Genomic DNA, 17,883 nt, shown 5'->3' with positions numbered 1-17,883 from the left:
TGTGCAATTTAATTGCAAAAAAAGGCAATCTTTGCACTAGAAAGTTATACACCAAAATAGCCAAAACATTTCTGTATACCTTCTCTTGAATGACAGAAAAAATATAGAGACAGAAAGTGAGACTTGGAGCTCAACATGTTTAGCATATCAAAATTAGATATAAAACCAATTGGTTTACAGTATTGTTTACTTTAGGATACTAATAGCTGGCAAAAAGAACCAGACACAAATAAATTAGAACCAATATATGTGTGTGCATATATATATTCTTTTTTTTAAAAAAATCTCTTTATATCTTCATTTTAAATCAAGAATGGACACTCTCTGGAAGATATGTGTCAAGCACAAGTGGAATGTTTTAGTGAGAGAAGCAGCTGTGCTCAGTACAAAGTTCACCAGAAAAAAACTGCAGGGATTTTCCCAGCAGGACAGAGTATAGAAACATCAAGAGAGCCAAGATTTAGGACAGCTTCTCGCAATTTAGAAAATCTATATGCAACCTATATGCAATGCATAGATTTTTTTAGCTATTTGTACAACAGTCAGTGTGTAGTTAACTCGCCCATTTGTTGCCACGGAGAACACCACATACTATGTACAATATTGTCCTGACGCATCCAGAAGACAACTAAAGCAGAACAATTAATATATTAAAATAACTGGATAAGGAAGCAGAAACTGGTTTTCTTGGTTGTCTACAGGATAGTGAAATTCAATAAATTTTCCCCAAAAGATGAACAAAGGAAACAGTATTAGAAATTACTCTGAAAAATGTGTACACTCCATAGAAGCACAATATGAACATTCAGTCTGAGTAAGTTATAAAAATAGAATCTGTGTGCAGATCAGAAAGAGAGAAGGGCTATGGGACCCTAGAAGAACTGACCAAAACTTGTGTTTACATGGAAATGAGGGTCTATACAAGCAAGCTTTTTTGGCTCAAAGTTCTCTATGACACTCATTTTGGGGCTACAAACTACAACCAAATCTTGAAATTTCTCAAAAATATTTGTGCACACCCATTTTCAAATTTTGAATTGAAAATTCATCACCATCATTCCAAGACCAGGTGCAGTACATTTGCTATAGCCTTGTGCACCATGGTGTGCTTGCTCTTCTGAACACAGTTTATCTTTAGGAAATTACTTCATGGGTTTCAGTGCTGCTCACAGAACCCAGAGCATCTACACACTGTGACAACTACAAAAGATAGTTATAATGGTGTAAGGGTGGCAGTCCCTTCTGTGTCTTTTATAAACAAATGAGAAACCACTGGATCAATTTCTGCCCCCCAACATAAGATATGGCCAGTATTAGAAGCTGCTACACCAAATGCAGCCACAACTGCATATGCTGAAATGTTCCTGTGAGCACATCTTGTCCAGAACTAGCAACAATCCCTTTTACTTCAATAAATTCTTGTGTAGGAGGAAATAATTTGGGCTAGATTCACATGTCTATTAGCCTGTTCAGAATAATTAAATTGCTTATTTCTATGTTAATATGCATGGTGTGAATTTATTCGTCTACAGAAATGAGAAGTACAACCCAGAAAAATACTGTTCTATTATTTATTTGGAAGCATTATCCTGCATAGCAAGGTAAACAAGATAACTCCTCTGAACTACCTCTGACACATAGGAACACTTTTTCAACTTTTGGCAATGCTCTATCAGCACAATAACTGACAATCTGTCCTGACATTACTGAGAAAAACCTCCTCTCATTCTTTTTCAAAAAAACCAACAGACCAAGACAGACTCTAGGCTAGAATGCCAGGTTGATCAAGTAAGTCAGACAAAAGAGAGGTCTCTTAAATATAGCAAACCAATGATGATATTCATAGCTAGGTATTCTAAGGTTTGATTCCATGTAATATAGATGACTTGGGAAATGCTGCAAAATTGTCTGCACCTCTGTGTTAATAATATATAATTTCTTATTACTGAAAAACCTGGAGTAAAAAAAAGAACTTATAGCAAAATTCAAAACTGTCAGCATACATACAATAAAGTGAAATTGCTCTTAGAAAAACGACATATATACCCTTATGTATACTTTTAAGGCTGCTGTGGCCATTCAGTAGTTACTTTGATCTAATACACAATGTCTTAGAGCATATGAAGACGGAAAAAAAAAAAAACCAAAAAACAAAAAACCAAAAACTAAAACAACCTTCAGGGAAAAAGTCCAGTGTGCACATACCAAGCCCACAGAACTGCCTCGTGATTTACATAGATATATATCACCCACTCATTTCTAACTTCCTGTCTTCACAATTGTTGTTAGCCTACATCAGAAGAAATTAACAGAACTATTACAAGATTTCTTCAAATATCAAAGGTGTCTTTCCACTTTTAACCTTATAAACTTAAAACAACTACAATAAAATAAAGACCCAGTTACCTTTCTGATATAAATTCTTACAGATGTTTTTCAACCCTGCCGTTTGACTCTCACTCCATGAAGTTCAGGTATACACATTCATCACTGGGCCGCAAAACTATCTTCAGTTTGTGTATCACTTTACAATTTATTTAAACTTTACAATCCATTTCAGACTAAATTTAGCTGCTTTGCACAGTGAGCCAAAACATTTACAATGACTTTTAGGCAGCTGAAAACAACAAAATTCAGCTAAAGCCCTCTCCCCTCTCTCCCTGGCACGTATACTTTTAAGGCATGACTGTTAATACCCTAAAATAGAGCAATCTAACACTAGGAACTTTTTAAGTCTTTTGCTGAAAACACCTACCTTAGTATAAACTACAGTCAGTTTAATACAAGAGGTGACTTGTCAAAATACTAAGAGATGTCTGTTTCCATAGACCAGAGTTCTCTTTTTATAACTGTTTCTTGCTTTAAGCAAGCAGGGAACATCAGAAATACTTGTGTCCCGAAAGCTTACCTTCCAATAAGTCTCTGGCCAGACCTGGCTCTGCCCCTGTGGACCGAACAAAGTCTGACAGGACTGCATCCATATCAAGGGTCATGGGAACATTCAGAGATGCTGCCAGACACGCAGCAGCAGTGAGGCTCGCTGGGTGGCTAGAAGGCATCCATCTGCCAAGGAGAAAAAGAAACAGGATTTTAGAATATAGTCCACAGTGATGTAACGCATTTTCACACAAGTGGAGGATGTCAGGTTTCCTTCCTGGAAGGATTTGCCTGTCCCGAGGCAAAGTGACAGCAGCTGACCGTGACAGCATCACACCAACGTGTCGCTGCACCGGGCATCAGAGGCCAGGTTCTGGCAGCGGGGGCTGCAGGAGTGGCCTCTGTGAGGAGAGGTCGCGGCTGCTCCTGCTTGTCTCAGCTGGTTCCGGTTCCTCGACTGAAATGTGACACAAATCTCTGGCACGGGACGTTTTTTTGCCAAATCCATGGCTAACAAAAATATATCTGCCCTACTGCATTTTGTACCTACTGTTTTGTTCCTGAAAAACTGAAACCCATCCTTTTAGGCAAGGTTCTCTAGAAATATAAAGTAAAAATTAAAGCAGGCCCTTCAAGAGTAGTTGGTGCTAGACAAGCTATTAAGACAGCTGGCATTCAAAGCACAGTTACACTAAAGGTATCTCCGTACTTCTACCCCGCTTGCAACGCTGCAGAATTAGTGGAAAGCAAAGAAAATGGGATGAAGTTAAATGACACACAACATGAGCAAAAGCATATGTTTTACTTTCATGCTTGTTATTCATTATTGGTCAAAGTTTACCTTTGAACATGGATTAGATTTTTCCTGTTGATTCCTCCTCACAGGCTCAGTTGCAACTTTGCCATGTGCCAAGGGTAAGGACTAGCATGGAGATTTCCTACTGGCAGCAGATGATACTGTTTGGCTCTTGCTTGTACCACAGCTACAGAGGAAATAAATGGTGAAAGAAATTGGAAACCGGTTGATTTCGCTGTTCCCCAGATGAAACACAGTCCTTTCCTACTCAATGTGCAATCACCTGGATTTATTTAACCTTAAAAATGGAATGCCTTTGCTTTCTTAGAAATTGCTTCTTTCTGCAAGTCCATATCCCAGGGAGAATACAAACATCATTTACCTCCTGCCCCAGGAGGGTGGGGTCCTTCTCAGCTCATCCATGAAGACTGCCTGCAAAACCCAGCTCACTCCGACAATCGGACGGTGTGTGGGATATGGTTACACAATTCCATGTTTTTCAGTAACAAAGCAGATTACCTTGTTGCTAATCCTACCCACTTCACAGTCTTCTGGCCCCTACGCTGTACCACTGTATGTTTTATACCACTTCTACATGTACTTCTACATTTTATACTATTTATACACCTGTATCATTATGTTGGGCTGCATTAGGATAGCCGGGGAGGTGATCCTCTCCCCTCTCTTCAGCCCTGGCATGAGACTCATCTGGAGCTTTATGTCCATCTCCAGCTCCCCAGCACAAGACAGACATGGACATACTGGAGCAAGTCCAGTGCAGCACCACAGACTGCACATCTGGATCACCACTGGCCAAGGGAAACACTTCTAAAATGTAACAGAATGAAGATGTTGGTTAAAAAGGAATGCAGACAGTTCAGGAAGAGAACTACCTTAGTGGATTATGGCCAAAGCTTTGTAGCAACTGAATCCATTTCACTGCAAATTAAGGACAAAAATGCTACTTTTATTAAAAAAAATACTCATACGTAGATCTACTGTACTAAACAGCACTAACATCCACACAAAAAGATCACAAGAAAGAGAATACAATTAATTTTTAAGTAACTCTCATTCAGGAGAAAGAATGAAATAAATCTTAACCAGCAGGAGGGAAACATATGGATCATGTGAACCTGCTGCAGGTGAATGATCCAAAGTATTAGTGAATTTCAGATAACAATCAGAAGTGACTCAGTAGTATAATGACTGCAAATTTAAAATGGGCGCTCAAGTACAGTCACTATGGGGGGAGCTAGATTGTCCAAAAATTTGGAAAACTGAAGTGCATATCAGCCTGAAGAAGTCAAATAATAAGTTCTCTCACTATCAGCATTATTTCAGTATTTTCAACAGTAGAATTTGAAAATACATCCTTTTAACAGCAGAAGACAAGATCAACCTCTTCCTGCATTTACGACATCACCCACCACCTCAGAACTGCCTCTTGATTAGACGATCCTCAGAACCCATACAGTAACCATGTCAACAGACGCACTGTATTATTAACTCATCCCAGCACAGGTTATGTAAGCTGCCTATGAAGATCTTTTCTACAAAAGAGGTTCTTTCTTTATGGTAATACAGAAATTTCTCCATATATAGAAAACTGCCAATACCTGTGCACTGGCAGCTGATGAAAACATAGCTTGTGCCACAAAGCCAGAGATAAGGCTAGCTGTAGTTTTACTGAAAAAAAGTAATTTTAAATGAAATACTATCCACATTCCACTATGTAATGATCAGTAGCTGTGCAGGTAGGAAACACCTGCCTTGTGTTGGGTTCGAGGAAGACCACCCAATACAGACCTTCCAAACCCATGGCAGTGTGAGGAAAATGTTTTCTAGTCAGATGCTCCCTCTATACCTCTGCACTATGCTATAAAATTCTCTAGGCTCTGGGTCCTGCAACTGCTAGCACACCTGCACAAAAATATCCATGCTATTTAATTCTTCCTGTTACTCGTCAGACCTAAATTAACAGCACAACATACATTAATAGTGTTTACTCAGACAGATGTGTCTGAAAAGATGGAAAAATCAATGATTAAACATGTTAATGAATGTTAAATATGCAAGAAAGCAGAAGCAGCCCACCATTGATTGCTTGAAGTAACAACGATTCACTACGTTGTATTACTTAAAAATGAAGTAAGATCCACAGGACCGTGCTGACTGGAGGTGGACTGCTGCCCAGGTTCCCTGCAAACTCCAGATTTCAATAGTGCTGAATTAAGCACATCCAATGCTGTAAGAGGCAACTAAAATCTCTGCTACACACACAACTGAGGAGCAGCCTGCTGTGGAACCTCATTCCTCATCGACAGGTAAGGCCTCACAAAGTGCCTGAAACATTATAATGAATGTGGTGCTACCAAACCCACAAGCATTAACAGCTCTAGTAAAAAACCCAGCCAAAAAAGCCTCCAGAACCCCCCCAAGATCCCAAAACTCAAATACTAGGTTCCCTACTATAGCAGTGTTTTACTAACTGTCAGTACTAACTGCTAACAACGTACTAACTATTTTTCTTGTTTTCATGCAGCAAACACCACCTCTCTACCCCATTTTGTACTCGTAATTATCACAGGTGGCAGGTGCTCTGGCTGTTACCTGTACTACCTCACCCTGAAGAAAAACCTTCACAAAAAGCCTGAACTATGCATGCTCTACACTCTGACGGCAAGGAGCAGAGCGGGTAAGATCCTCCCTGTATACATTTGAACTAGGGCTATTTTTTTTCCCCCCAGAGGGAGTTGTTTTCTCAGCTCTCTAGAATTCAGAGGGGAGAAAAAACAGCAAAGAAAAACCCAACAAAAAAAGTCTTAAAAAAAATGTTTGCCAGAAAACTACTATTACCTGTGAAAGCCCACCCAGATGGAATAGTAAAAACTACTAAGCAAGAAAATAAAATAAATTGTAAAGAAGGAGGCAGTGACTCAGAATCCAGATGGCCAGCAGACTTACTGTGGCCAGATGAACACAGTCTCTTCTTACCTACGAAACCACCACCACCACCTTTGCTCTGGATGGCTAGTCAAAGCTTTCACAAGAGTGATACTTTAAATACACGCACCTGGAGGAGAACTAACACAATCATCCATACCATACCCGCCTGCCAGTCAGCATCACTCCTCTTGTGGTGAACAGTACAGACACACAGAGATACGTGCAGTTATCCTTTCAAACGTGTCACGTATGATACACAAATGGCATTTCAAACGAAATGTGAATTGAAACATCTTGACCCTCAAAACACAATAAAGACCTTTTCACTCACTTTCTAGCCAAATTTCTTCCCTAAATAATTTCTTATTTAAACAATGCAAATACAAGAAGCAGTGAAAGGGGATAATTTGTTGTATAACAGAAAACATCTTAAAAGCATTTAAGGATGATATATTGATTGCTTCTAGATGTTAAAATGGGTTAAAAAGACTTGAAATCAGTTTAGTACAATTTTATCTTTTCTACTCTTTTAAGTACCTCTCTCTTAAAACTGAGCCATACTTGTAAGTAAACATTCTTCGTCTGAATCTAAATTTGACTTCTTCAAAATTACAGCTTCATCCAGTTAAACAATATGAAGATATTTTTTTCCAAAAAGGCCAAAAGAGATGCAAAGGGCTAACTAATGAAGCAAAAGCAAATATGTTAAAGCAAATGCCATGCCTCCAGAACACAAACCGCTGACAAAAGAGAAGTGAGGAATAGAAAGAAAACAGCACACAGAGAATGCACAGTGGACAAACTCTCAGGAAGACATAATGATTAAACTGCAACTTAGATATTTAATAATTTTCAAAGAAAGGATGAAATAAGCACCATCAATAACGTGGCCAGACTCAGTGCTCTAGGAAGCCAGTGGAAAGATGCTCACCAATTGCATTAAACCAGCTCCCCCCCGCCTTTTTTTTTTTTAATTTCCCTGCAGTGTGACTTGTGCAATTAAAAAATTTAATTGATGTTTTATGGTGTAAACTATAAGTATATATTGAGTGACATTAATCTAAAGCAATTCTGTACAAAACACTGTAGTAGTGGTTCAGAAACCCACAGAACCACGTGCTTAGTTTTAAGCACATGCCAAAATCTTACCCAAATCAGAGATACAAAGACTGTGCTGCTCTGATGCCCCGGGCAGTGTGATGGACCAATTGCTACTGATTTGAATCACCTGCCTTAGCATTGCCCCAAGAATTTTACAAGTCCCAAGTATCCTATAAGAGGACCGAAGAGTTTTTTCTTGCATTTTTATTTCCCTCTAGTAATTAAATTAGACCTGTTCTGCCACAGCCTGCATCACCACCATTCAGTCCATGTTTCTACCTGGAATCTGCAGCTCGGGCTCAGCCAAACTGCTGTTTCCAACTCCGGCTGTAGCTCCAACTGTTCAAAGACAGTTGTAGCCTTTTACTTGCTAAGAGCAATACAGCTTTTGACATGATCATTTTTCTTTTGTTTCCCTTAGTACCAAGCACTCTCCTTGGACTTTAGATCTTTCTCCACAATTTTGATTTTCAAAAAAACCCCACACTTAAAAATCAAAAGCTCTCTCACATGACAGGGGGGCAGCTGGGAGCAGAGGTGTTCTGCGGACTGACCACAGCATATGATCATTTAAGAAAGAGGAGAGGGTATTCTTCGCTAACTGTAAAATTTGCTCACTGGTCTGAAATGTTTTTTTTTCCTCTCAGATTCACAAGGAATAGCCTAGATCAATTCTTGTTTTTCCTCTTAGACTATGCTCAGAGAATGACAGTTGACAGTAAGAAGGATATTTTATTTCAATTAGTAAGGTGGCAGAAGGCAAGTCTACAAGTAACATCAATGCCCCATACACAATGCAAATATGAAAAAATCAAACCAAAAACAAACCAACCCCAACCAAAAACCAGTTCAGTCTTAAATTAGCACCTCAATAAACTGCACAGGCATGTTTCAACACACTACCATGTGGCTTGTTATTTATCCTTATTTTGCACTACAATTAAATTTTGCTGGTACCTTCCAGCATAGCTGAATTTTTTGGTATGGACGACCAGAGCTGTTTTATCATCTTATCTTCTTTTGAAGCATTACAACATATTTGGGCTTGAGAAACTTGCAGAATGATGTACACATACAAATCCTGGCCTTCCATGTTTCACTTGTAACTACTAATCCCAATCAGCCAGAAAATGCCACTTGGGATCATGCTCTGACAAAGCAGATGCAGAAGAATGGGAGATAACACTGGCACTCACACCTCGAAGTTGTCTGCTGCAGATACCTTTAAACTTTTTAGTCTAGCATGTTTCAGCAAGACTGCCTATTATCCTGCTACATCAAGATGGTCCTCTACCCCTGACCGTACAGGCCTGGCTTGACTTATCTACCTAGCTGCTAAAGCCAGTAGGCATCTCTGAATGCATAGTCACTTGTGGGCATCTTGGAGTGAATTCCTGCTTGTAACAGAACAGCAGTCAACCCTTTCTTATGTTGGGGCTTTTTTGGGGTGGCTTTTTTGGTTGTGAAAATTATACAGCTAGTAAGTGTAAGTAATAGGTGGACTACAATATTACTTGTTCATGCAGTTTGTTGGTTTACAGAACACTAAAGAGCATTACAGATTACAAAGCAGGCAATCACCCTGCGTTTCACAGTGCAAGCTAGTAAGTGTAAGTAATAGGTGGACTACAATATTACTTGTTCATGCAGTTTGTTGGTTTACAGAAACTAAAGGGCATTACAGATTACAAAGCAGGCGATCGCCCTGCGTTTGCACAGTGCAGAGGCAGTTATGAAGTATATTCTTGTCCTGTTCACTTTGAATCTATAAACTTCTCCAAAAGCTACAGGCAACTCCTTACCCAAAGTTTGCATAATTATGCAAACAACTACTAATGGATAGTTAAGAATTATTATGAAAGCGTACTTCATGTTTTCAGCAAATGAAAAGGAAATAACTCTATTCAGAACACTGTTTTGAGTTAAACAGAAGTTACCCAAATAATCTCTTTACTGAAATGCTCACATTCATTTATTTGAAAACCTCCAAATATTTCTGAAAATGTTAATTATTTTGAATTAGTCTCACATTTGACAATTGCTTCAGTGTTCTTTGCTTGTTTCTGTAATCCTGAAGGTTTAAACTCTGGCAGTTTAACATCTGTATTTGTTTAAATACCAATGGATGAAAACCTCTGTACTGCCCTTCATAAATTCACCTGTCGCTTAGTTCTTACCTTCTTGATACATTTGTATACTTACAATTAAATGAATTTTACTGCTTGCAGAAAGAATAGCTTGTTTCCTTATTTTTCATGATCCTTTGAATTTAAATGGCCCAGCAATTTGACAACTATGTTTCATAGAGATTTGCTGTCATTCAAAGGGGTTTTTGTGTACCAATAAGAAACCAATATTTAGACTGCCACAAGCCATGTGCCATTTGCAGATGAGGGTATTACCCAACCAATGCACTACTAGAGTGACTACACTAAATCAATAATGTTTATTTATGTATTACTTTGATAAAATATATCCTTGGACAAATCTACCATGGTGATCATCTTAAGTCAAAACTGAAACATGGGAACTTTGAATTCTGACAGATAAAATTTCAGCAATAGCCATCTTTCTGGGGGGTGGCAGAAAAAATATTATTTTTGAAAGGTATATTTCTGTTTTCTTTTTGTTTGCTGGTTGGTTTTTAACAAGTATTAGTATGACTATAGTATTTTATCCTGGAAGCATGATCTTTTTTTTTTAAATCAACTAAAAAATAATCAGGCAGAAGAACTCAATTTCAGAGCCATTCCAAAGCAGAAGCAATATAATGTGAACTCTTTTAAAATTCCAACCTGACTGATGACAGCTGTGTATGACATTGTGCAATTCTCAAAATTCAAAAGCAGAAATTAGCTGGCAAGTTTCTCAAAAGCATCTCTAGCTATATGAAGAAAGGTGTTCAGATTTGTAGTTCAGTTTTACTTATTTATTTACCATGATCCGGTAATTGGAAGGAGGAAAACAAACACATGGGGTTCAACAGTTATGTCAAAGAGAAGAATGCAGATGTAAAACATGACTGTATGGTCTAATAAACCACATAGAAATCAATTCAGGTACATAAAGGCACGTAGCTAGTGCTACTCTAGATATCACATGGTATCCTCTGAGTTTCAGCTGCTGCTCCAGAAGCATATGGGTCTGCGTCAGATTTGCCATTTCCATGTGGCTATCCCAGATCATGCAAAATGGCAATACATGTCTATGCGTCAGTAAGGTACCTGAATCACTTATTTCTACTTATAATACTTATCAGGTGCATATTTAGGTACCTGAATCACACCTGAAATACTGAAAAATCCAGGACTTGGGGATTTATTTGTTGACCTTGATTTGTCAAGACTGCACAAGACCATAAACAAATACAAACAACTGGACAGAAATCCTGACATCATTTTTTTCCAGAAAATTCTTCAGTTCTCAAGACAGGTTTTCCCAGACTTGATGACTTTAGTTGGAAAGATGCACAGTGTCTCAATAAACCCACTCAAATAGAAGCTCACTCTGTTTCCTAACCAAAATATCTCTCAGATGATGGAGTGACAAGCAATAAAACTGGTTACAAAGAAATATTCCACACCTTTGGTTCACTCAGGACGTCCTAGCTCTTTTTGCACTGATTTCACTGTTCCCAGAGACTCCAGCCCTTCAACTTGTATAAAATCTCTCTAGTATTGCCCTAACTTCCATGGCACTGATGCTGCCTACCAGCAGGATACTCCAGCCCTCCAGGAATTCAAATGTGATCATAAATCACGGGACACAAGGCAGCTTTTTCACACAACACATAAAGCTGCTTAAGCCAAACACTCTCAGAACAGATCTCACAGAGCAGATACCTGTGCTCAGACTCCCGTAACACAGAATTTTAAAGGCCAATTAAAAGAGAGCATATCTCTTAGGTATTTTACTTTTACACTTCATATTCACCCCATTCAAATTAGAGATTACTTCACCAGCCTCGCACCTTTTTTGTTTTAAACAGACTCCTCTTCAAATAGCTTCCAGTTTTAGCTGCCAAGAATACAAAGACAAAAGCCAGTTTTTAACCTCACAGTCACAAGAACATCTCCCCTAGAACTGAATGTATATTAAACATTTTTATCACAGATGAAGTGGACCTAAATTTTGCAATCTGTTTTGTACAACTAAACCCACGCTGCTCACAGAACTCCAATGAAAGAAACAAGATATCTGTACACTATTGTACACTTCACCAAAATACTCCTTAAGGCCTCTGTACTCAGATAGGAAGCCCAGCTCCTAAATCGTGCAAGCACCTTTAATCTGACTCCATTCACATTAGCTGCATTCAGCCGAGTTCTACCACCAGTGGCAAATCACTCCATTACGAGGCACCGCATGGTTACATCACAGCAGGACATGTGGTCTCAACTTCTCTGCAATAATCACCACCCAGTTCTGCAAAATCCGTAAAAAATGCTTTAAAAAGTTGCTGGATGGATAAGATCTTGAGAGCAGATGTAGTTACAGTGATGAGTTAAAAGGCATTAGCTGAAGGAGCCAAAAACTAGGATGATAACTACCCAGCAAAAGGCAACGCGCACTAGACGTGATGACAAAGTGGGGTATTTATACGTTCATTATAAAACATGGACTCTCAAAACAAGTAAGATAACAAGATGACATTTAGTGACTAGTACAATTACAGGCCATCTACCTTCTCAGGTATAAGGTTACAGCAACAAAAGGTGAAGAACAAGAAAGAAGTAAAATAAGAACTCCAGTGAGGCATTATTGCTAAGGTTTTGTCTACAAAATGGAACTCAGGAAAATTAACTCAAATTAATTTAACTGTATTTGTCCGTACCCATTAAATTCCTTCGCAAACACTTTCATCTGGGAATAAAATGTGGCCTTAATTTGGTTTGGCTCATCTTGCCTTCGAAGTGAATTACACTAAATTCCCTGGAGGCCACTTTAATTATGAATGGGAGAGTGAACACAGAGACTTGGAGGGATTTAAGCTGCCCTCTTTGAATTCCTGCTTTAGTTGAATTGCATCAATTTTCCTCTGTACCTTGTGTAGACAAGCCCTGAACTGATACACTAGACACACAAGTGAAAAAACTAGAGAATGAGGAAAGCTATGCTGAAGAACCCTCAGTAAATACACTAAACTCCCATGGGAACCATTGAAGAAGAACTGTTATCCAAGAGAAGAGAATTGTTCAACTATTTAAAGCTCAGTTCTAGGAAGAATACCACCAAAGTTCAGAGATCAAGTGGGAAGTATTTTAAAAATGGAACTACATTTCCGTTTTCACAAATGCTGTCTATTTGAAATATCTACTATCTGCTTATTTATTTGAATTATTTGAAGCTAGAACTATTGATAAAGGACACCACTAAATCATCTTTTGAGGCGATTTGTTTAAGAATTAGAGGTTATAACCTATTATTGCAGGCTAAGATAAAAGAAAGTAGAAAAGAAAAATTGAAGAGATTACCCTGCATTTAATAGCTATGGCACACTCCCACTGAAGAAACAATATGGAAAGCTAGAGACACTCAATACCTTAAAATACCTGAGTCCCCATAAAATGTTCTGGAACACCCACACTCGCTGCTAACAACGGAGAGGTGCTTTCCTTGCACTCTACCACCGATGGCAGCCTAGCAGTCCTACGTCAGGTGCACGTGGCAGGACGATTAATTCATGTGGTCAGATGTTCTGCTGGAACGTTTCTACAATTGTATTTTCACAGAGCTTCAGAGGGTTTTAATAACACTATTGTTCTTACTCAAGAATTATTACATTCTCAGAGGGAAAAAATGTCATAGACAAACGAGAAATACACAGAAAAAGGGGTCCAGAACCCAAACTGCCAAGCAACAGACAGAGCTGTTCCAGGTAAGAATCCTCTGCATCCCTTCATCAGTATTTTTTCAGAATAAAACACCACCATTGCTATAACATGTTTGCTTTCATACAGGACAACAGATAAAGAGAATGAACGTATGGCAATCACAATGTCTCCCTTATTTTATTCAAAAGGGCCCTTGTAGCGCGTTAATTTCTGGCAGAAAGCAGCAGTGCAAGAGACAAATGTAATGCCACTGACAAAACTGGACTTTCCCTAAAACAAAGACCCTCATTTTAAATCAGATTCAAATATCAATTATTCTCTTATCTGGAAGAGTGATAAAGAAGTAGGCAGCATCTTACTGTACTAGAAATATAACAATTACAGTTTTAAATGTTAATCTGAGGCCTCCCATTAAATGCACAGTTTCATTAAGTAACATCAATCTCTCCACTGGAATAAATCTCTACAGAAGCAATATGAGCAAGTCAGATATTTTCTTAATTCATAATTTTTTCCTTTTTTTTTTTTCCTTATTTTTTCCTCCTTTTCCTCATTTATAAATTTTTACTGACACTGCAAGAATTGAACATATTCCTCCAAATGTCATCCTTCTTTTAAATAAAGAAGGTATGCTGGACAAAACTCTAATCTTAATTCAGTTTTCTCTCACAAAAACACAGATCATATACTCTGCAAATACTCTGCATGCATAAAATTTACTTCAGTATGTAAAAAGCAAGATGTCTGAATAACCATTATTTGATATATACAAGGTGGCGTTTCATTCATTTTTTCAAGTTTGCGTTGCATTAAAAACAAGTCACTTGGGCCTTTAGGCACCACAAAATGCCTGCAGCTCACCAACCAACACAAGGAAGACCAGCTTAACCACTTGCTGTTTGTTACATCTTGAGTTGTTTAGCCCCCTGTTTCTACACTGCAGATTCTAAAATTAATTGTCATAGCAACAGGAGTCTAAGTCCTCATTTACAATGCAGATAATATTTTTGATCATGTTATTCATGCATAACCCCATAGCTTCTGATTGGCAATGTATTGCAGTGAACCTCTAATAGGGGGTGTGGGGAGAGGAACAGCACACGCAGGTGTGACACACAGGCATGCAGCACTCAGGAAGCAGCTCAACCTCAGTCTCTGTTTTATAGCAGGTTACTTCCTCTTATACTTTCATTTAAGAACAAACAGCTGCTGTTAGAAAGCCAGACTGCTAAAAGCCAGACTTAGTTCTCCTGTTAAGGCTGCTTATTCGTGAGCTGTAAACAGATACATAGCTGATTAAAGCTTCCTTTAAGCAAGTTTTTAATTTGACTTACTTACAACAGACTTTAAATAAGAGTTCCTTGAGGCATGTGTCAGAGCGGCATCATGCTGCTGGTTTTTGGTGAGAAAAATAATCCATTTTTGACACAGTAGAAGGTATGAATAAGCAAAATTTTATCCCCTGAGAAATCTGGAAAAAAAGAAGTAGTATATTAATTGTTGCACTTATTCTATACAATCTGAATAATAATGATGCCTGGCAAAAATCAATGTTACCTTTGACCTTAGAAGCCTAATAGATATTACTCTCAATGCAGATAAATTACCATATACAATAATTTGCATTAATAAGATTACTTGGGCACAACCCAGACAGTTAAGAAAAAAATACAAATTTTGAATGTACAAAAATATCCTTAAGGCTATCCTACATGAAAATGGTAATTCACACTCAAAAATTCCTCTAACAGTTCTCTTTCTTAAGATTAATTAAATACACCTTTGGCAGTTTTTCTTATCGTAAGTTACCAAAATCAAAGGCAATTAACTACTGAAGAGTTATCCAGGAGAAGACTCAATTAGGATAGCCATTTTCTTTCATGGAAAACAGGGACCAACACGAAGAAAGAAAGAACACTATTTCATGAGATTTATTTTTAAAAGAAAAAGCATTTTCCTTCACATATAATCTATTCCTGTCTCTTAAATTCTGCTGCTTGCAAATACATAATCCAATTACTATAAGCTTCACTTTATCATTTTAAAAGGCACTTACAATCAGTTTTACTGTTTCTGTTTTTTGATCTGTTCACAAAACTCATAGGCTTGTAACTGAGCCCCGCTTTATCAAAATCTGGATTTAACAGATATCTGCCAAAACACTTTTGTCATGGAAAACATTCCTTCCGACAATGCTTTTAAAACATGCAGAAATACAACAAGGTCCACAATTTTTATGAATTTGTGAGAATTATGATAGGAAAACAGAAGATTATGCTATTTCTCATTATTTCCTAGAGTACATATGGAAATAACCAAATCTCAGTACATAATAGTCCTTATGCAAAAAATCCCAGTTTTCTGTGTAGCAACTCAATTGTAACATGAAGTATTTGGGAGCTAATATACAATACTTAACAAGATTCCTAGATTTTTTTTTTCTTCACCATGATATATTTCACGTAAGAATCATACATCTGACCAAAGAATTATCTTCAATTCTTTGTTGGAACTTGTGAATGCACCACATCATAGATATCCTTATACAGAAGCAGATTATTTTAAAATTCAGAATAACATGAAAAAGTAACATTTCATACATGGCAAAGAAAATATGAGCAGCAGCCCATCCACATTTCGCTATGACCCTTATCTTTATCACCCTTGCAGAACTTAAAAAAAACCAAACAAAACCAACTGTAAAACACTCATCAACTTAAAGAATTAACTTCTAATAGCTCTAACAAAGAACTGCAAATGATAGAAAAAACCATCAAGTGTAAATATGTGTCAATATTTCCATGTATACGATGTTAGCAAACTGAAATATCTACACTATGAAACTCCTATTAGCTATGGGGAAATAACTAAAAACTCTGTTATGCAGCCTTCAAAATGAAATGATGATGTTTCTGCCAAGGAGACATAACTTTTATCAACGCCCTGGAAATAATCAAGCAGTCAACATATATTGCTTTTTTCAGCTACACATTAACAAACAATGATTGAAACATTTTTATAGTTTTGTTCAATGCATCAGCTGCACATTAACAAACAACGATTGAAACATTTTTATAGTTTTGTTCAATGCATCAGCTGCACAGAAAAATAAACCCTCTCCATCCAACACTCAACCTACTTCTTCCCTTGAAAGAGAACTTAACATATATGCTTGCAGTACATACTTTTTTTTTAAGAAACCACAATGTACCATTTAAACTACGCTGAAAATTATTCCATTTAGTCTGTTGTTGTAAATAAGTCATCTAAAAGATTAGCGGTGGTACTATGATTGTTAGGTCACAAGGAGATGCATGTAAGCTCAGCCCTTTTTGGACATTTCTCTCTCACACACACACACACACTGCAGCTTCAAGAATTTATCTAGTTTTCTGTGGGTTTTTTTAGCTTTTATCTCTTTCACTGAACACTATCTTGAACCTGATAGTACAGTGTGCAAAAACTCAAGCTTATACATAACTTGCAGCAAAATTTATAGCTGTTATTGCTATCCCTGCAAATAATCTCTTCAGTCATTCTATGAAATGCAAGTTCTTCCTTACCCTTCCTTATAAATGGCCTTCCACCTGGCTAGTGTATGGGACATTATCATCATCATCTGTGTAGGAACTGAACATTAAGGCTAAATTCAGACCTTAAGAACTTAATTTCATTGTTATGATCAACCTTAAATACTGCTTACTCCATCTGCCGTATTCCCCTGGGGAGTGGGCCAATAAGCCGCAGAGTGCTCCCCGTATGACCACAACTTGGTCCATGAGAGATATAAATACACAGAAGAAAATTATCATTAGCTATCAAAAGGTTCATGGTGGAGAGTCATCTCAGCTGCAATTCCGTTATAATTCTGGGGACAAACTTTAAAGTTATCTTTTCACATTTGCATAGTCCCTGCAACAACTTCTGTGTGAAGTCAGCAAAGAAAATGAGGAAGCACAGATTAAAGATGCTACCTACATATTTCAAAACAAGGAACTTGATCTCAAACAGGTCTTTTGAGGGTAAGGAGTCTTAACAAAACCAGCTGAGATCAGATGGCAGAGACATTCTTCATTAAGAATTAATATTCACAGTACCTTTCTCTGGTTTTCCCTATTTTTGTCTGACATTTCAAAGTAATCACTGACAAGGAGCTGAAGAAGCTTCCTCCACTCACTTTTCAGAAGTACCTCAATTGTCTTCTGAGATGTTCACACAATCCTTGTCCTACACTCAGAAGGGATCCCATTTCCATGTCTGCCACAGGACTGAAACACTGCCTACACTCCTCTCAGCAGCGCAGACCCAGCCACACGTGCTGAGCAG

The 17,883-nt window shown here is 37.8% G+C and overlaps 1 protein-coding gene across 1 annotated transcript in view; it reads right to left on the bottom strand.

The window, feature by feature from the left end:
• LOC104466836 (OTU domain-containing protein 7A-like) overlaps positions 1-15,029 on the bottom strand; it is a gene marked incomplete at its 3' end in the record, with an annotated part of 34,633 nt that extends 19,604 nt beyond the window's left edge. Inside the window, exons 1-3 of the mRNA XM_010080390.1 lie at positions 14,896-15,029; positions 7,793-7,796; positions 2,909-3,063 (exon numbers count right to left, since the gene is read on the bottom strand). Of these exons, the coding sequence (XP_010078692.1) occupies positions 2,909-3,059 (151 nt within the window). The remainder of the gene's footprint in view (positions 1-2,908; positions 3,064-7,792; positions 7,797-14,895) is intronic.
• Between the last annotated feature and the right edge of the window lie 2,854 nt (positions 15,030-17,883).

This window comes from Pterocles gutturalis, unplaced genomic scaffold, assembly GCF_000699245.1.
Source record: "Pterocles gutturalis isolate BGI_N339 unplaced genomic scaffold, ASM69924v1 scaffold14369, whole genome shotgun sequence".
NCBI lineage: Eukaryota > Metazoa > Chordata > Aves > Pterocliformes > Pteroclidae > Pterocles > Pterocles gutturalis.
The sequence above is the reverse complement of the archived record's forward strand: the minus strand, read 5'-3'. Positions and strand labels throughout refer to the sequence as shown.